The following is a 20,945-nucleotide window of genomic DNA, read 5'->3' as shown; positions in this document are numbered from 1 at the left end:
TTCAGTTCAATCAGACTTATTTCCATGTAATCACACAACATCTAGAGACAGAGGTTAGATCTCTCTTTTTTTACAATTTTTCATCATTAAAGAATACCTTGGAATTTGTATAAATTCAATTTAGTTTGTTACATCTATACCTTTCCTTAATTCTTGGAGCTCAGAGCTGTATGCCTGTATTAATGTGGATATACAATCAATATCAGTGCACACCATAACAAATCCTAGCCAATGCACTGGATTCCAACCAAGGTTTGAATTTTGCTAAGTAGCAACCCAGTGGAATATGAAGCACAGCTTACACAGCAAAAAAAAACAACACAGACTCCTGATTGTAAGCGCAACAAATCACTCAATTTATTGATATAGAAAGTTAAATAGTATTATTAAATGTTATGAAAATGATATGAAATGGAATTATGAATGTTTATAGAACTTACACAGAAAATAAAATGTATAGAAATAGAAAAGATAAAATACTTTAAGATAAAATATTTTAGAATAAAACAATCTACAAAGAATTAAATTTAAAGCAACAAAGCAATTGGATATAATAGGTAGGAATCACAAAACAATCAACCAGTGTAAATAATATAACCCCCAACTCTCTCCAGCCCAGGCTTCCGCAGACTCGGCCTTCCAGATGTTTTTGGCCTACAACTCCCATGATCCCTAGCTAGCAAGACTAGTGGCCAGGGATGATGGGAATTGTAGTCTCAAAACGTCTGGAGGGCCGAGTTTGATGAAGCCTGCTCCAGCCCATGTAGCTGTAAAACAATTCTAAGTTCCCTAACATATGAGATCAATAAAATTCAGTGTTACCAATTAAGAGCAGTAGGACAGTCCTTGTAGTCTTCATCTTGAGCAAGGCAGATAGCAGGTAGCAAGAAAGGAGGAGAACTTTACAACCAGTAATGGGATCAGGAGCTGGACCTTTCCACTAAATTCTCTACTAACTTTACTACCCATGTTGGTGGGCCCACATAAGACGTAGGCTATGAATTGCTATAATCTAGCTGAAATGGGAAGAAAGTGAGCAACTGTCAGCAGAAGTCTGGCACACTCCAGCACTGGTCTGCAAAAATATGTTATGCTGTCACCTTTGTTTTAGCTTCATTCCCTCCACACCGCTATTCTAATCAAGATCTCAGTTGGTCTTACCTAAAGCAGCAAAAATGTGCACATAGGCCCAAGCAGCTTATACAGAAGAGACACAGTTCACAGAGACAACTACATCAGGCCACCGCAGTTGCCGATGATGTTTAAATATAACAAAGACAAAGGTCAACAAAATAAGCACAAAGTACATAATATACAAATGTGTGCCACCCTTTTTAACACCTGAAAAACGTAAAGCATTACAAATTACTGGAAAGAAAAAGAGCAACAGCCAGGAAAAGTAGTACTGTATCTATTTCCTTCCTTGCTTGCTTCTTCCTGATAATGCCCTTTTTACTCAATCACTCATTCTTCACTATAACTTTGGTCACATTGATTAGACAATGTAGCATTAAATATTAAACTTACAACCTGCAACTGCAGGGCTTCTGATTGGATAATCATGTACAATCAAACCATTTGCTATCTTGGTGAATGCTGGGAAGTTACAAGGCTTGATCTCTTGGGAAGCAGGTCACTTGACCATTAAAACCAGGATATGCTGAGAGGTTTGACTACCTCCCAGCTCTCAAAATAGGTTTATTTGAAGATTGCCCTTCCTGCTGCTCTAAAACAGGAAGAATTACAGCTTTGTTTGCTGCTTCCTGGAGATTGTTCTCTTTCTTCTTTTCCCTGAAAGTTTTAAATGAGAAATGCAAACATCTATGGCCGAGCCATTGGGCAGGAGGGCTGCAGCAGAATGATTTGTAGTGGTGTACAATCTGAACTGTTCTGAAGTTATTCACAAAATGAGTTCCCCTTCCCCGTAAACACCTATTGAGTATGTCCAAAGCACAGTTATTATTTTTTGTAAAAGAATTCAGGTGACATAGAGCCACCCCCCCCCCCACAACTATTATTTGGAAAATGAGAGCCCTGTAGAATAAGGAATGACATCAAAGAGCATTCACTCCAACCCCTGTAAATTCGCGAAAGCCATGACTACAGCATCCCAGACTACAGCTGCTCCTCCGGTTCATGCAATCTTTCCCCTTCTTTCACAGTCTAAGATAATCATAAATGCCCAATCAAGATGTCACAACAAACTGTGTTTGCTACTCACCATGGTTTAGTTTAATCCAAACCAACCAAGGAACTTCCAAGTGTGGTTTCAGTCCCTGGTTTGTAGGCAGCTATGCCCAATTCAGACACGATATCACCATATCATAGCAAACTATGGCTATCCCAAACCATGGAAGAGTGGGGGAAGACAACCATGGAGACACTCTGAAACATCCAGCCATTGAATGAGAATTGGTTCCATGATGTCTGCACTGAGTCACCTAAGATTATTCAGTTCTTGAACACATTACTTACCATTAACTTATGCTTTAAATTAATTTCAAGTACATTATTTCACTATACTAGGGATGTCCAACTCCCAAGAGACTGCAATCTACTCACAGAAAAAAAATTTTGGGGTGGTTCAGGTGAAAGTTGCTGAGCTTTTTTTAGGGAGGGAAGTTCCGTTGGGGGGGGGGAGGTTCTGGCAAAAGGAAAGGGGAAAGGGGATTAGTCGCTCATCAAAAGAACACTATGAAAACCATCTGCCTCACAGCGAAAAGTTCGTCTTCTGTTCCAGCGATCATGCAAAAATGGAGGGTGGAGCGAGGGGGTGGAGCCAGATGCTCTTAGGCAAAAGCAAAGGAAAATAAGCTCGATCAACAATGATCGACTGGAACCTCCTGGGAAACGACCAGTCAATCCCGATCAACCTGTTGGACAGCCCTGCACTATACGATCCATTGCTATTACATACGCAAAGTAAAAAAGATTTTGACACCTATAAAATAGACAGATACATCATTCTCTTTCTTCATTAGAATGTAGGTACTGCATATTCTTCCTTACCAATTCAATATTGGTTTGAGTAAATCTAACTAAATGGGATGAATAAACCAGCCCTTTCAATCACAGTTAATTTTCTCTTGATATGAGTAATATAGCAAGAGGGATGAGAATTGTATGTGTATGGCAATCACCAGCAGCACAAGATTGTAACTATCTGGAAGAAACTAAAGCAGAGGCAAAACACTAGAATCATAATTCTTCTATGATAATAACTGTTTTACATTTACAAAAAGAAACTCGGTGTTCCTGTTTCTGGCTTGGTGACTAGATCTGCTGGCATCAACATGACAAAATACCTATCACAGTACAAACAAACAAGTTTGGACTCCCGGAGCTCTAGAGGGCTTAGCATATGAAGAGGCTGAAAATCCCTGCTGAAGAAACAATGCTGTAAAAAAAAAAGTGCATGAAGTGACTCAAGATCTAAAAAGAATGTTCTGTCCTAATAAAAAACAAACATAGATAACTGCTTTATAAAAAATTAAAACACAAATGTCAAAAATCCTTTGAGTGCATGGCTTTTTATAAGCAATTTTATAATGCAAACCATAAGATATGCACATTCCACAAACTTTTTAATGGAGTAATTTAAGTGCTTATATGCCGTATGATTGAGCTGGTGTAATTTTTCAGTTTGTTTCAATTACAGAATTACATTGTGTTGACAAATATGGCTAAACCCAAGTGCTTTCAATGAAACCAAAATTACCATTAAACAATTCTATTCAATTGACAGAAGCCTGGAGTTCATTTCAGTTACCCTAAAAGCTGAGGCTTGCCCCTGATGATAATGGGATTTGGACTGGGCCTGATATACACTGGAAACATACATAACTGCTGCACATAGATGTATATCCTGGGAGACTTTTGCTTCCATGTTAACATTCCTGGAGTTTTATATACCATGAAACTAGTATGTTAAAACCATGAAGAACCATACTAAAGAACCATGCAATGTTTGCACTAATGTTACCTCATTACAAGCAGTTTTGAAGCACTTGAAGTCTTCATATTTCATAATACACGTAAGAAAACACTAGGTTACAGTAATGTAGTCAATGAATTGACATGCTTAGTAAGTGCTCCTTATCATGCATTGAGAAGCCACTGTAGTTGGAAGATTCGTGGATTATGCTTTGAACATTTATGGTGTGCGTGAGAAAGTTCCTACAAATTCAGTTTGCATTGGATTATTTATATCTGCATCCTGTTTAGAGAATGAGTCCAGTCCTGTTTAAGCCATTTTTGTATATTCTTTACTAGAGTTATTTCTTACTGATGGAGGCCTCCAGTCAGCACTTGCTTCCTGTCATTCACACCCCACAAAGCGGATTTCCACCCCAAGCAAGAAACAGATTGTCTTTTGAATGCATAAACTTTTAAAACAAATGTCTGCTCCTTTTATACAACTTTAGTGGTTAGAATAAAAGCAGACATTGAAGCATTAATAACCATAGTTTCCTCATAGTTTTCATATACAAGAAATCATTTTAGACCCAAACTACATATGAGAGCAGCAGGCCCCCATTTTTACACAATTCTAAAGGATAAGAACCCATCTTGGCAACCCCCACAGACACACCTTCAAGGAAAGTCTAACCATACCCAAAAAGAATCCAAACACAGATGGCTATGTTGGCCCATGATTTTCTTTTATTTATAAATTCTTACTTGCCTTTCACCTGAAGTTCCTAGAAAGGATTAAAACATCATCAAAATCCAGTATTATACATACGGCAGGTGTTTATAGCACCACACCCAGAGCTTAAACAGACTTCAGCCCACTGAAAGCAAACTTTTAGCTTTTAATTAGAAATGCAAACAGTGTTACCATACTAAACATGAAGTAGAGATTCCATCAAAGAAAATGAAAGAAGAACCTAGCCTGCCCTTGATTATTTTAGTCAGTCTCTTACATCCCCTATGCTTATCAGAGACAAACTTAAAATAAAACCTTGTTATCACCTCATTCACTTACCAAAGCAATGGCAATTCATCCATTACTATGACTACTGAAGAGCCACTGCATTTCTCCTTGTCACTTAATGCTGCTACTGCCAGGCAGAAGAAGAAGAAGAAGAAGAAGAAGAAGAAGAAGAAGAAGAGGAGGAGGAGGAGGAGGAGGAGTTTGGATTTGATATCCCGCTTTATCACTACCCGAAGGAGTCTCAAAGCGGCTAACATTCTCCTTTCCCTTCCTCCCCCACAACAAACACTCTGTGAGGTGAGTGGGGCTGAGAGACTTCAAAGAAGTGCGACTGGCCCAAGGTCACCCAGCAGCTGCATGTGGAGGAGCGGAGACGCAAACCCAGTTCACCAGATTACGAGTCTACCGCTCCTAACCACTACACCACATTAGCTGAGTATGCTAAGTTGAGACCAGATGAAGGTCACTGAAGCAGAAGTTTCATTCATTGAAGAATGTGCCTTTAAAACACCCAGGAGCTTCTGCTAAGATTTTGTGGGAACACAAGAGTTCAACCACTGTTCTTCATGATCAAGTTGACAATCAGTTGCACTTAGACCCAAAGACCTATTTACAAATTCTTGTCCATCCATATGTTCCTCAGATAACTTTTAGAAAAGGTTTTTCCTCAGCCTCAAATAAGAGTCTAAAACAGGAGCTGGGAACAAATGTGGTCCCCCAGACCTCTTTATCTGGCTAACTCTACCAAGCAAAAAAAAAAAAAAAAAAACCCTCCCCAGGCCACAACCCTCACTGGCCCGGCTTCACACCCTCCTCAATGTTTTTATCTAGCTGGAATATGTCCTCTGGCAACACTTCCTGCTTGCCTGGATGGAGGGCAGAGAGAGCTGTGCAAGAGAGTTATAAAAGCTAACCTACTGTTAAAAGGTAACATTTATTTTACATTTTAAAGTGGGTGCACATTTGCCTTTGGTGTGTGGTCCTCAGAGAGTTGCCCAGAAGTGTGGCCTTCAGGCCTAAGGAAGTTCCGCACTCCTGGTCTAAAATGAATCTGCAATGTTACCTTGCCTCCAGCATATATACACAATGCTGTGAATGAGGAAGTGGATTATTATCTGGCAAGGACAGGCAAAATGATTGTTACTGAGCATACACATCAGTTACACAGAAACAGGATTTTATCAAGTTTCTCACTGTATCCATTGGGATTTACTACCTCTCACAGGTAATTTTAATGCATTGGTTAAACCACAGGAATTTGGGGTGCAGGAGAAAATCCTATTATCGCCAGCCAAATCATTGTACACCAAGGCTAACTTCGACCGAACAGATGGATGGTGGAATGCAATATGAAAGGGGGGGGGGGGAGATGATTTTCCTCTGTTATTATGCATTTGGGGGTTTTTTTCCTGCTTGTGTCCATCACACAATAGGAAAGGGAGGAGTGCACAGGATATAGCCTAAAAGCTATGATAAATTGTAATTTTATTTTCCTTTTCCCCCCACAATGGGAAGCAATGGAAAATAGCAAAATGCAGACTTTTCCATACTGTATGAGTTCACTCCAAAAGCATTTCATTATATTGGCTTTAAAAGATTGACACTACATTTAGAACTATTCTGTTTATAGTAGTAGCTTTTTCAGTGCCTTTATTGATTTTATACTGCTTTCTATGGCTTTTAAGCTGACTTTTGCTAATTTTGTGCTAGTGCCACTTTTATATTAGTCTGTTTGATTACATAAATATGTATATATTGTTATAAGCTAAGTGCTTATAATGAGTGAATAATTTCACCAACCAAGTACCCTTTCATAATAAAAATTCAAGTTACTTATAATAAAAGGCCAGTCTTTGTGTTCATCACAGTGTGAGACAGTACACAGAAACAGTGGTTGTGGGGAAATAAATCCACAAGGTTGGTTACAGTAGATTGTCACTGTTCTCAGAATCTAGAAGGAAAGCATTATAATTCTATCACCGACCAGAGGCTGCGAGCTGCAGGTGACAGTGCTGTGGCACTTCATGCCCCACTTGCAGGCATCTCACAGCCATGTGGTTGGCCATCCTGTGAGAACGGGATGCTAAAGTAGATGCCACCCCTGTGATGGCCACTTGCCAGTGGCTGGCATGGCTAGTGTGCATAGGGACACTATACATATACAAGGCGTACACACATACCACACTCACGAGACGTGCAAGCATATAGCACTTTCTTGTTCTCCCTCCCCCCTCCCACAGTCGGAACCTCATACATATACACAACAATTCCAGCTCTACCTCAGGTGGGAGTGGCTGGATATAGAAATGAGCAAACCAGTGATATTTTAGGGAGCAGGCTAGCAGGCGGGGCCCATTACTTACAACATAGGAGCCTACACAACATAAAACACTGTGCTGTATGTAAGTTTTATCTTATTTGTTTTTTATCTTATATTTTGGAAATGTACATCCGGGTTTTTCCCCTTTAATTTTTTTGGGGAGCGGGCAAGAGAGTGGGGCCCTAAGCTATAGCTTATACATAAATCCGGAACTGCCCATACTTAATAGCAAGCTGAAAATAAATAGTTCTGCTTTCCTGCAATAATATACTGGGTTTTTTAAAAATCTTGGCTATAACGTATTTCTGGTGAATATCTGTTTGCTCGTGTATTTTTTTCTTCAATGTGCAAAGTCTATAAGGTGCCACTGTAGCCCCTTTCAGTAAAAAAAAAAAAAAAAAAAAAAAAAAAAAGATTCTGTACTCTGCATTTTCCATGAACAGTACTAAACAGGATTTAAATATGTATTTCTTCATTTCCAATGCACATTTTAAAATAAAAACCAAAAAGAGTTAAATAAAACCAGGCCATATCCCATGTTTGCAACAGGGGGGAGGGGAGTTAATATAATTTTTGGACACAGAACCAATACTAAAATGAGAGTCATTGGCTTAATAGTGCATATTATATATTTATAGTCCCTTCCTTCCAACGCTAGATGTCAGCTGTTTAATCAGCACAAACACCACCCTCCGCCAAGACAAAGGGCTGCACATATTCACACTTTCACCTAAGCATCCATTAGTTCTTTGCTCATATGTTCCCTCATCATTTTCCCCATGACAGTTACTGAGCCAGCCTTTGGCAGAGAACACACACAGGTGGCTTGCTCTGCCCTTATGGCTTTAAAACTCCCTGCTGTAATCCTGTCAGTTCTTACATGACAAACACAGCCCAATTAGATTAGCATTTAGCAGGGAGACTTCCAAAGAAGTTTGAAAGCTGCAGCAAAATAAACTGACAAGTTAATAAAGAGGACAGGATATGGCATTCCTCTGCCAAACTGCCATAGAACCAGACAGATTCTGGAGTGCAATTAAGGACCCACAACTATTCTTTAAGTCAATAGCTGCAGTATCTTTTTCAAATTATTTCTAAAGTTTTCCAAATTAGATAAGCCTGCCAAAGCAGCTCACATCCAAAATGTCCAGTTGTGTTGGAAGCTGACCTTCTTAGACCTACAGTTCAAGGAAGGAGGAGAATCTACATTGAAATTTATTATACAAAGGTACAATGTCTCAATTTGAGATGCAGCAATATCTAGAGTAATCCTTTAATGTGCCTGTGCCTACACAATTGCTGGACATCTGCCCAATCTAGGATTACACTCTTCCTCCTTAGAATATGAGTCTGCACCATTTATGACGCATTACTTCTGTTGGGAGCTGCCCAGAGTGGCTGGGGAAACCCAGCCAGATGGGCAGGGTATAAATAATAATTATTATTATAAATAATAAATTAGCCCAATGCGGCCTAGGACCCATGTACCTACAGACTGCCTCTCCTGGTATGCCCCACATAGGACCTTAAGGTCCACAAATGACAACACTTTGGAGGTCCAAGTCGCAAGGTGGTTAGATTGGTCTCAACTAGGGCCAGCGCCTTTTCAGTACTGGCCCCGACCTGGTGGAACGCTCTGTCACAAGAGACTAGGGCCTGCGGGATTTGACATCTTTCCGCAGGGCTTGCAAGACAGAGCTGTTCCACCTGGCCTTTGGTTTGGACTCAGTCTGACCCTTATGTTTCCCTCCCCTTATGGTTTTGATCTATGGGCTACTATTAAAATGAAGCAGCATTTTAAATTGTATTTTAACCCATATGTTAAATTAGTCCCCCCCCCCCCAATTATGTTTTTATTGTAATTTTACTGGTGTTAGCCGCCCTGAGCCCAGTTCTGGCCAGGGAGGGCAGGGTATAACTAAAAAATTATTATTATTTTTTATTATTATAAGCTGCCTCCTTTCTGTAATGTTCCTTTATTATATATGTGAACTGTGGTCATAAGCACTAAATACTGCCAAGGTAAACTGAACAATCACAAGGAGTATGTGGACATTGCTTCCAAACTACATTTGTGCATACCATCATGTGTAGGCAATATCCACATCCACAATTGGGACAAGTGCTCCTGGTGAAGGCAATGCACAGCAGTGTCTCAAAGCTGACTGCTTATGTGTGACAGGTCCCAAACTAAATGGATAACATATGGAATAGGGAGAGAATGTGGGATGGGCCAAGAACAGTTCCTTCCTTACAGCAGGAGGCTGGCAATGTTGGCATAGAAAGTAATTGTATGATACACCCATGCCATTGGGTCTCCCCATTTTAAATGCATGAACTCATGTGAAAGCAACAACCATGCTGCATAGTAATATAAGAATCAGTATTCAGTTGTCTGTCTGTAGTTGGTGAGCCAGTTGATATTGAATGTACAGAAGACAGAGATGCTTATGGTGATTGGAGAAGTAGATATTTCTATCCTGGATGAAGACACACTGCCCCAAAGCAACAAGTTCACAGCTAGGAGGTATTTCTGAAATCCAGAAATACAGGTGCTGATGGTGGTGGCAGATAGTTGATGATGCTTGATTCTGATAGAAAGTGCTATGCCAAAATGTACCCCGTCCAGAAAATAAGGACATTGGTACTGTTTTAAATGCCCGATTTCACTATGGTAAGGCACTTTACATAGACCGGCTCTGGAAGACAGTCCAAAACTGCAGTTGCTTTAGACTGAGGTGGTACAGCTTTTATCCAGTGCTAATACAATTCAATAATATTACAAGAGCTCTACTGGTAACCACTTAGCTTTCCAGGATCGATTCAAAGTGCTGCTTTTCACCTTTAAAAAACCAGGACTCTATAAAACCTTAGGAACACTATTTCCATTCCAGCGCTTTCAGTTCAGTTAACAATGCCCTATTGCAGGTTTAGTCATCAGAAGCGAGGATGCTTGCTACAAGCAGTGCAACCCTATTTGGTTCCCTCAACAGATAATCCCCCCCCCCATATCAATCACATGCAATATCTGTTCAATCAGTGCTTTTGGCAGAGCCACAAATATTGTGGTGTGTTTGGACATTTCTTGGGTTATAACTGGGGCAGCACTAGTTTGCCTTTTGCTCAATGCTTGTAGGGTGTGATATAATTGCTATGATTTATAGATATATGGGATGCGGGTGGCGCTGTGGGTTAAACCACAGAGCCTAGGACTTGCTGATCAGAAGGTCAGTGGTTCGAATCCCCGCGACAGGGTGAGCTCCCGTTGCTCAGTCCCTGCTCCTGCCAATGTAGCAGTTCAAAAGAACGTCAAAGTGCAAGTAGATAAATAGGTACCGCTCCAGTGGGAAGGTAAACAGTGTTTCCGTGCGCTGCTCTGGTTCGCCAGAAGTGGCTTAGTCATGCTGGCCACATGACCCGGAAGCTGTACGCAGGCTCCCTCGGCCAGTAAAGCGAGATGAGCGCCGCAACCCCAGAGTCGGTCACGACTGGACCTAATGGTCAGGGGTCCCTTTACCCTTTACCTTTATAGATATGTTCTATTATAGCTGTGTAATTTATGTTTCTAGCTTTAAGTCAAAATGTTGTGAATTGCCTTGGAAGTATTTGTATCCTCAAAAAGGGAATATACATGAGTAATGATGGATTAATAATAACAACAACAACAACTTAAGGAACTTGTGTAAATGTATAAAGCCAAACACTTCACCACATGAAGCCAACTTCTACAGGACACAATTTAAGCACAATACACTGGCTGGAAATACAGAATAGCTACAACAGAGGATCTAAGGCACAAATACTAGAATTCACTTTGCAAGACTCGAGCATACATTGCATCAAAAGATGGCATATTGCTTACCGTGTAAATGCCAACTCTACAAACAGCATATGAAAGCTGGATACATCCAGACATTCTCTAAAGAAATTGAAATACAGTATTACCAAGTATTATTAGTGCTGGGGGAAGGGACGGAATGAGAAATAAAAGTGTGCTTTTTTTCTTCTGAAACACAGGTTTATGCCACATGTTTTTTTCCCATCGTAAGTTTAATCTTGGGAGGCTGCAGGAATTTTTTAATAATGGTGCACAAAGGTTGGCCAGAATAACAGGCTCCAATTCCTCCCACTGTACCACCATATTTTGAAAGAAGGTGTGTGTGCCTATTCTAGTTTAAAACTGTGTTTATCATCACAGGGCTTTGCTTTGTTTTTTTTACCACCCATAAAAATATTTTAGCTTTCATATGATTACGTTTTGCAGTGAACCCCTGAGCACCTAAATACGAAAAAGCGACATAGAAATAAGTTATCCATATTATTTTTTCATATAGCACTACTGAGGCAGGCTCATAAAAGCAGTTCATTCCAAGAAGTGTTATGTGAATAGTTTGTCCCAAACAAAAAACATATATATGTACGCATGCAGACATCATATGCCATTAAGTTGCCTAGAAGAAGGAAAGGAATCTTAGATCAGAAGCTCAAAAACAGCCCTGTCAGGGGCTACTATATTCCTTGCTTGTATGGCCTCATCCCGCCCCCCCCCCAAACTCCTGCTAGAGCTCTGCTTCAAGTGGTTATATGAATGAGACAATATATTTCAGAAAGACATAAACGAGTTTTCATAACCTGGTTTGGCAATACCATGTATCTCTTAAAGATAGACCTGTTTTTGAGAAATGTCCCACTTTCAGGGACAGCAGAAAACTAAAAATCACTTTGGTGTCTTAAAAATATAAAATTTTCTCCTTCACAGTTTGAAAGTTTAAGCTACCGTTTTACATTGAGATTTTATGTATGAGTGCAGGCCTGATAGGTGGCACAGCACACAATACACTAAACCTGCACAGTGTGTTGGGGAGTCCATGATCTGTGCTACTAATTGCTTCCTTAGTAAATGTGAGAGATATTGCAGGCCACAAAAATGGTTCCTTTTTGGTCCTGATTGATTGGTTCATTTTTTATCCTGATCGGTCATGGAAGAACAGTATTTTGATCCATTTTGCCTGACTGACAGTTGACAAGGAGGAGGAGGAGCAAATATATATTGGTACACAAGAGCAGAGGATTACAGAACGAATTTGTGCCTTTGAAGTTGCAGCCCTACTTAGATTGTTAGCTCTTCTGCAGCAGGGAGTTAACCTTCTCTTTTGTTCCTGTGCACTGAAATCATTCAATAAATAGTATCTCTTTCAGTTGTATGCATACCAAAACAAGCTGTCTGTTAACTGTAACAACAATCTGGCTAGCTAAAGAACAATGTGTTGTATGCAACTAATCTTTACTCAGAGTAGACCTACTGAAATTAATGACTCTTAGTCATGTTCAACCATTTCAGTTGGTCAATTCTGAATAAAACTTAGTTGCACCTACAGTTATGCTCTGGGGTTGTTGTTTTTTCTATTTAGGAATAAGATATGGTTTAGATGCAAAACTATAAAGCTGAACTTAAACGGTACTTGCAAGACAGGAAAGTCCTATCTAGTACACTAGCTTACCTCCCTCTGTCTATATATTTCGATGTTAATTAAGTTTTTGTTTATTACATCATCTTTAATAGTGTGTAATTAAATAAGATATAATTAACAAACCAAAGTTACAAATTATAAGTTAAAATCAAACTTTTAGATTATATTGTGTACTGACAATGACTTTCCTGTCTTCCAAATATAATTAAAAGTTGAGCTTTAAAGACTTGTATCTAGCATGCATCTGATTTCTGGATGAAAAAACCCAGATTGTAACTGTATTAGATTGTTCTAAGGCTACTATTAGCAATTGCTTTAGTTAGTTGGATGGTTTGCTGTCACAGAAAACAACTTGCTATTGGTGTGCATATTTCTGTTAAACAAGCTTTTAAGAAAGAAAATGTAGCAAGTGTATGCAATACTGAGATTTTTTTCCCAGCCCTCAATTTTCCAGTACAAGGAAATTTCAGCTAAATTTCAACATGACGAAGCTTAGTATGAGAAGTTTAGAGTCATTGTTTTAGTAGTGAAGCCAACACATACAACAAAGGTTATGTAACTTCAGTTTGAATTCTTATTCAGCACACAATTAATTTGCTTTTGACCTTTAGCAAATGCTACAATAATAAGGCTTTCCAGCTGCAAACAAAACCACGATAAATACAAAAGGAGTGTAACTTAAATATAAAACTTACTGTGTATCTGTAAAACACCCTTGTGAATAACAAGACTAAAAAAATGTAATAAATATATTCAGCCATCACATACAAAAGGGAAAGGTTAAGTTTGTAATTAGTTTTACAAGAGGGCTGAAAGAACAAGTACAAGCAAGACTGTAGCTTCTCTATAGTAACTCCTTAACACAAACTGAGGTGGAATCTACCCATTAAAAAAAACACTATGAAAATTGTTTTTTTATATAAAAAAAAGGTTTTGAAAAGTACATTGAATTTTGCATAGCTCACTCTCGCCATCTAGTGTCACATTTGTATATTGCACTTTGCAACACATTTAAAACGTTTTATTTGGAGTCCAGAGAAGTTTATTGCTTTCAGCAGCATTTTTGTAAAAAAAAAAGGGGGGGGACCACACAGCTAAAACATTATTAAAGGTGATTCCCCTCCAGAAATGAAAGCAGCCTTATATAGAAAGTATTCCATATCTGACATATGTCACTATCCTATCTTTTCTGCTAAAACAAGCAGAAAAATCATTGTCTGCCAAGATGCTTGGCAATTTTCAAGTGGTCCATGGAGAAAAGAGTTTGGAAACACTGATCCATCTCAATTAGACACTTGAATCCTACACTAATGTCCACTTCTGCGAGGAGTGGCATAATTGACAAACATAAAACAAAAGTGAAAAGTCACTTGAATTCTGGTCAACAAGCACCTTTGCTTCCATTTGGGGTCTTTTCAGGCAGCATTACTGTCCTATCCAGTCATCTGTAATCCTTCCTGCTCAAGACAGCATTGTTCTCCATGCATAGCTCAATAGCTCACAGCTCACTAGCTAAGTGTGGTGTGCCTGTGTCCTATGTCAGGTACAATCCTGAGTGTAGTGGGGGGGGAGGGAGAAATGTCTCTTGGCAACTGTAGGACTTGCAAAAACCATTGTCTAAACCTCATATCCAAGGTAAACTGTATATCAACAGATATCTTTTTAAATCTACAATTTTAATCCAGATGACATGGGCCATTTCTATTTTATCTTGCTGCTTTTCCATTTTTATCATGCTGTTTTTACTGTCCTAAGCATTTGTATTGTTATCTACTCCAACAAGCCTTTGAGCTGAAGAGTGGACCACTACGCATAACATAAAGTACCTTACATTGCACTATAAATCACCTGGAGATGTCCCATAGGAAGCAATTCATTAATAAAATAAATAATAATAGTAATATTCTTAAGTATTGATGAAGAACCAGTATTTTTAGTATCTGCTCTTACTTTAGCAGTTAATAATAGATTGATTTGAAACAGAGGGTCAGATTCCACTTCAAATACTTTGGATATACTGTTCACATCGATTATGAAATGGGTGAACAGGCCCATCTAACAATTTATCTGCAGCAAGCGGCTGCTATGCCCATTAGCACAGTGGCTGAAACGGCTTAGAAATATCTAACTATATCCATAGGTGGGCTGATTCAATGATTGCACTCTCAATGCATATACTGTAAAAATGCATAAGAAAGCCCTGGGGGTTTTTTTCAGTGTGAACTACAGGCAGTATCAAACAGCTTGTGTGTGTGTGTGTGTGTGTGTGTGTGTGGCAGGGGAACTACGCATCACAAACCTAATTAAGAAACAAAGAGAAGTTATCATAGAAAAGAATTTCTTTTTTACTGTTCAGCAGGCAGATTTGCTATGGTCAATTTTCACAATAGTATGCTATGGTCAATTTTCACAATAGTATGCTGAACCACTGCAGCTTACGGTTTTGGAAAGACACATTAAGAAAGCTGGCAATATCTGCACAGGTATTATCAGTGAAACAATTAGACGTACCAGCAATTAAACACTATGGAAATATATATTTTTAAATGTTCCTCATATGGTAACCTCAGCTTCGCAGACTATATATGTAGGGCAGGCCTCACCTATCAGAACAGACCAACTGTCAGGGCAACATGGACTGTTCTCTAGCTTCCAACTGTAGCCTAGGCAGTGGTGTAGCGTGGGGGGTGCAGGGGGGGCCGGCCGCACCGGGCGCAACATCTGGGGGGGGGCGCTCGCACTTGCAGCTCTCTGCCCCTACCTTGCTCACTCACTCTCTCTCACTGCAGTGCTGGCTGTGCGAATCCGATTCGAGCCACCGGGTCGCCGCCCACTGTGGAGGGGAGGGTGCCAGGCGTGCGGTGCGGTGCAGAGAGAGAGCGAGGGACTATCTGGGGGAGGGACAGTGCAGCGGGGGGGGGCGCAAATTACTTGCCTTGCCCCAGGTTAGGGGGCGCAAATTACTTGCCTTGCCCCGGGTGCTGACAACCCACGCTACGCCACTGAGCCTAGGTAAGAGCCACTTATCTTTTCTAGAGATATTCCCCACAGCAATCTACAACGTCCAACAGAGGACAGATCTTAGGTAGTCTGAAAGCCATACAAATAAATGCTTATTGCTAAAAGTATTCCTGTGGATAATGGGGTGTGAATTGCAGTTTTAGCCATGGATATTTATATTTTAATGTTTGTGTATTTTAAGCAGATTATGAAGAAAGTGAGTGAAGACTATCAAAACTATTGCAAGAAATTCCTATCGGCCTATGATGAGAAAATTGAGAAAGGGCAGGATAAATGTATGGTTATGAAAAGTAAGCAGGGCAATCTTTTACCCACTATTATAATTAAGGAGCATACAAATGTACACTGTATTTTTACATGCAACACAGATTTCTAAAGTTGTTTTCCTGAAACAGTAAATAATTAAAAGGTACCCTTTGCCACAGGCTACAGCAAAGGGTTGCAACAGGTTTCAAAGAAAAACCATAGTAATTCATAAAATATTGGGTGTGTTTGCATGCTATGGCAAGCCATGGTTAATGGTTAACCATGAATGCACCGATTACTCCCACTCCAGTTCTCCCCTAGAGCAGGTGGAAGAAACAAAACACAATCCTTGGCATACATCCAAACTAGGTGTTGTACTCTGTTGGGCTCCAAAATAACCACAATCTAAGGCCAATGTCTGTTCATGGCTCACCAACTGTGGATTGTTTGGAGAAAAACATACCAAAAGTCCAGTTTGGGGTATAATAATGTTAAGCCAAGGATTGTGTTTTAACCAATCTGCTTAACCATGGCTTGCCATGATGTGAACAAAGTCAACAAAGTGTGGCCATGTGTCCTACTCTGGAGAGCCTAAATCTCTTGTGACGATAAGAAACTATAAAAAGGGGGAGGAGTGGCAAAACATAGCTGGCCACCCTCAGCTAAAAAAAAGTTCAACAACTCTGGTCTGCCCCAGGCTTGCTATGCTGCTGGGGAAAGCAGCAGAAAATGCTAGAAGTTTATGACCTTTATGATATTTTTAAAGTTACCTGGGTGGGGGGCTGTGTATAGCAGCAGTTCAACTAATTAAGGATTACATGGAATGAAAAGAGCCAGAAAATAACAACAGCTTCAGTGGATGGTGGAAATATGTAATGAGAGACCTGTTTCCTGATTACAGTTACTTTTATTTTATTTTATTTATTTTATTTTATTTTATATTTTAGGACTTTCATGCTCTAAACTTAAAACAAAAAGACAGGCTTTGAAATGGAATATTGTGCTGTTTGTCAGTTAGGATTTCTTAAGAAAAGGTTCAATAACCAGCCAAAGTTTTCAATGGTGGGCCATTTTTAAGTTTCATTTACTTACAGTTTACTGCAGTTTTCTGCAAGGAGTTTACATGGTGAGCATGAAAGAGAAAACAAAACATTTGCACTCACAAGTTGTTTCAAGTTAAACATTCAAGACTGCCAGGCACCTTCATTTGATGCTTAATCAAAGCCTTGGAACAAGCAACAGGGAACTAAGTCATGATGCTATATTGTCACTATCCACACCAAGGAATGCTCTCAGAAATCATGCAGGAATAAATAAGCAATGTGTATCCACAGGGAGCCAGTGAGAGACTGTTTCCCCTGCAAACATAAAACCTAAGTTATCACTCCACAGAACTGAAGCCGATGCTTGATTCAACAGTAGATAAATATTACTGTTCTATAATGTTACTTAAGTTCCAAAGTCCAACCTGAAGATTCCTCTTGCAACGTATCCCATTATAAAATAGCTGCACTTTAAAAAACAGAAACAAAACAAAAAAATACATACATATCTGTATAAGCTTTTGATTTAATTTTACTTGCATTAAAGATAAATATTTTTTTGTTGCAATTCCTAATCACACAGGTGTGCACTGATTTAAGAACAGCCACAGGGGTATATCAGTAATAAAGTAGCAGCAGTATTATCGTATCAGTATGCATTTGACTTTGGCAAAAACAGGCATCAATTGTGTCTGGCCATCAAGGGGAATTTGCTCCCATACCCTTAGCATTTCTTAAAATGGCCATAGGCATGAGAAGAAATACAAAGGTGGAAGTATGATCCTCTTTTACCACCTTCCCTCCAGCAAGATGTAGAAGAGTCTGAATGCAGGCTATAGCCAAAAACAAACAAAAAACAGACAGGTCTCAAAAACATTTTACAGTGGTACCTCTGGTTACGTACTTAATTCGTTCTGGAGGTCCGCTCTTAACCTGAAACTGTTCTTAACCTGAAGCACCACTTTAGCTAATGGGACTTCCCGCTGCTGCCGTACCGCCGGAGCACGATTTCTGTTCTCATCCTGAAGCAAAGTTCTTAACCCGAGGTACTATTTCTGGGTTAGCGGAGTCTGTAACCTGAAGCATATGTAACCTGAAGCATATGTAACCCGAGGTACCACTATATAGTACATATGATTAAAGTGTTGTAATACACACCACAGATATACAGAAATGACCAAAAACTCAGAAAAATGTTGGCCATGCCCTAATAGGCATACACACTAGCTTCTGTGGCAGACCTCTACATCAAAAATATCTTACTGGTTTAATTGTACAAGTTTCTGAACATTGCTCTGCATAGGCACAGAAGCCAAATGTGTGAGAGCATAGAGACCAAGGACTGCTAAGTGTTGGAAACAAATTAGGTATCATTTAACTCCATGCTGAAAGCACGAAAACTGCACAGCTCAGGTGATCTCTCAATAATCCATGTCAACAACAGATGTGAAGAAGCCGGAGTTACCAAGAGTGACAACTGCCAAGGTGCACTGAACATACATACAAACTGCTTCAAATGAACCCTGATTATCCTCTGTAAACTAATCCAGCTGTTAATTGGTATAGTAGTATATTGAACACAAATGAGACTCAGAGGTCCCCAGTTGAGAGCTCACCGGGTGTCCTTTGGCAAGGCAGCACACTCTCAAGCCTCATCTGCACTATAAATTTAAAGCATTATCAAACTACTTTAAACAGTCATGGCTCCCACCCCACCCCCCAAAAAATGTCTGAACTGTAGTTCACAGACCTACAATTCTCAGACTTGTTTAACCATCAATAACTCTTCCCAGAGAACTCTTCCTTGACATCCAAACAGGATAATCAATCAACATTATCATAAAAAGAAAATTATTTATGATACTCTGAAAATTATTATGTCTCTTCCAGCCTCCACAGTGCGAAGCAGACATAACCAATCATTTCTATAAAAAGAGCTGAGGAAAAAGAAGGGGGGCAAAGAAACTCAATGAATACTACATGAAATTTATTTAATCTTATTTTCTGAGCTGTTGCTGAGTCTGCTTCTTCATATTTGTCATGTTTATCAAGGACTTATAAGAAATGAAGGTTTGTCAGAATTAAGAAGAGCTGCTCTACCCTTTCACATGTCAAATTGTCTCCTGATTTGATGTATTTCAAAACATGCATCTGGGTCTTATATTCAAGAGGTGTGCTCTCAGTCTACAAATCAGAACTTTCTTGTTCTCGTTGTACAAAAATTATAATGATCCAATACTGTTTTATGATTATGATTATTTTCTTTATTAAACTGGTATGCCACCCTTCATCTGAAGATCACAAGATAGTTCACAACACAGAACTACAAAATGAACACACAAAATACATAACCAAAACAACAAACACCAAAGAACCCTCCTCCCACAAACATATTTAAAAGGACATTGATTATTTAATCAGTCAAAGGCCTGGTAATTGAGAAATGTTTTTACCTGCCACCTAAAGGTATGCAATGAAGGCACCAGACAAGCCTCCTTGGGGAGAGCATTCCACAAATGCGGGGGCACCACAGAAAAGGCCTGTTCTTGTGTTACCACCCTCCGAACCTCTTATGGAGGAGGCACACAAAGAAAGGTCTCAGCTTATGATTGCAGGGTCTGTTGTTGTTTAGTCGTGTCCGACTCTTCGTGACCCCATGGACCAGAGCACGCCAGGCACTCCTGTCTTCCACTGCCTCCCGCAGTTTGGTCAGGCTCATGTTTGTAGCTTCGAGAACACCGTCCAACCATCTCGTCCTCTGTCGTCCCCTTCTCCTTGTGCCCTCCATCTTTCCCAACATCAGGGTCTTTGCCAGGGATTGCAGGGTCTAGCTTGGTTCTTATGGAGAAGGGCGGACCTTGAGGTATTGCTGTCCTGAGCCATTTAAGGCTTTATAGGTCAAATCCTGCACTTTGAATTAGGCCTGGAAACTGATCGGCAGCCAGTGCAGTTGGGCCAGAAACAGTGATGTATGGTAAGCAAACTGCCCACCAAATTCTGCACCAGCTGAAATTTCTAAACTGTCATCGGAGGCAGCCTCACATATATAGTGTGTTAAGGTAATCTAACCTAAAGGTTACCAGACCACAGACAACAATAGTTAGGCTATCTTTGTCCAGATAAGGGTGCAGCTGGGCCACCAGCCAAAGCTGATGGAAAGCACTCCATGCCACCAAGGCAACCTGAGCCTCAAGCAACAGTGATGGATCCAGGAGTACCTCCAAGCTATGCTACTCTCATTTTCCCATCTCCTACCCTTGTGTTTTGCCAACTGACTCTTCAAAAAAGCCCTCTATCAAAAGTGTATCTGCAGTTGTCCAATTTTCCTAACTACAAACATGTAGGAAGCTTGCTGCAACCCCTCCACCACTCCCAAGGCAGATCACCAGTACTTTTAAAGAATTTGAACAAGGATGGCGAAAGCTTTGCCTGCAGATTTATTTTGAAGCTTTAAAATACATAGGAGCCCTGCAAGAAGACCAAACTTAATAGCTGGGAAGCTTTTATCAGGAGTGTGTCCTGTTGACATATTATACAATCACAAGAATAGTACATGAGTATGGGCATGTAAAACATTCCAGACCTATCACACACCATTTATCAGCACAACTTGCAGCTTAAAAATGCTCTTCATCTTACTTTGTCAACAATGTTGAATTGTGGTTAAATCACTCTATAATACCAACCTAAGATCAGCACTGAATATATTCATTCTGCCATATTAACAGCATCTTTGCACAGTGTATGCCACATGTGAGAAGTATTTGAAAATTACATTGTTGTAGGGAATTCCCACTCTTCCTATTCTCAGGAGTTGTTATTTTGATAGAAAGTTTCTGTTATTAATCAATATCCCTTACTATTTTCAATCTTTCTACTTTCACAGAACCATTTCCATGTTAACCAGC

At 39.8% G+C, this 20,945-nt stretch overlaps 1 protein-coding gene across 8 annotated transcripts in view; it reads right to left on the bottom strand.

The window, feature by feature from the left end:
* The window catches only part of ARL15 (ARF like GTPase 15), a 190,010-nt gene that overhangs the window by 119,414 nt on the left and 49,651 nt on the right, over positions 1-20,945 (bottom strand). Inside the window, exon 2 of one of the 8 annotated variants that reach the window (XM_083403184.1) lies at positions 11,119-11,175. The exons of the other annotated variants lie outside the window; for them this stretch is intronic. Coding sequence (XP_083259310.1) covers positions 11,119-11,175 — 57 coding nt within the window. The remainder of the gene's footprint in view (positions 1-11,118; positions 11,176-20,945) is intronic. 8 annotated transcript variants of the gene reach the window in all.

Source organism: Podarcis tiliguerta (assembly GCF_965153285.1).
Source record: "Podarcis tiliguerta genome assembly, chromosome: 11".
Classification (NCBI taxonomy): domain Eukaryota; kingdom Metazoa; phylum Chordata; class Lepidosauria; order Squamata; family Lacertidae; genus Podarcis; species Podarcis tiliguerta.
This window is presented reverse-complemented; position numbering and strand designations above follow the sequence as displayed.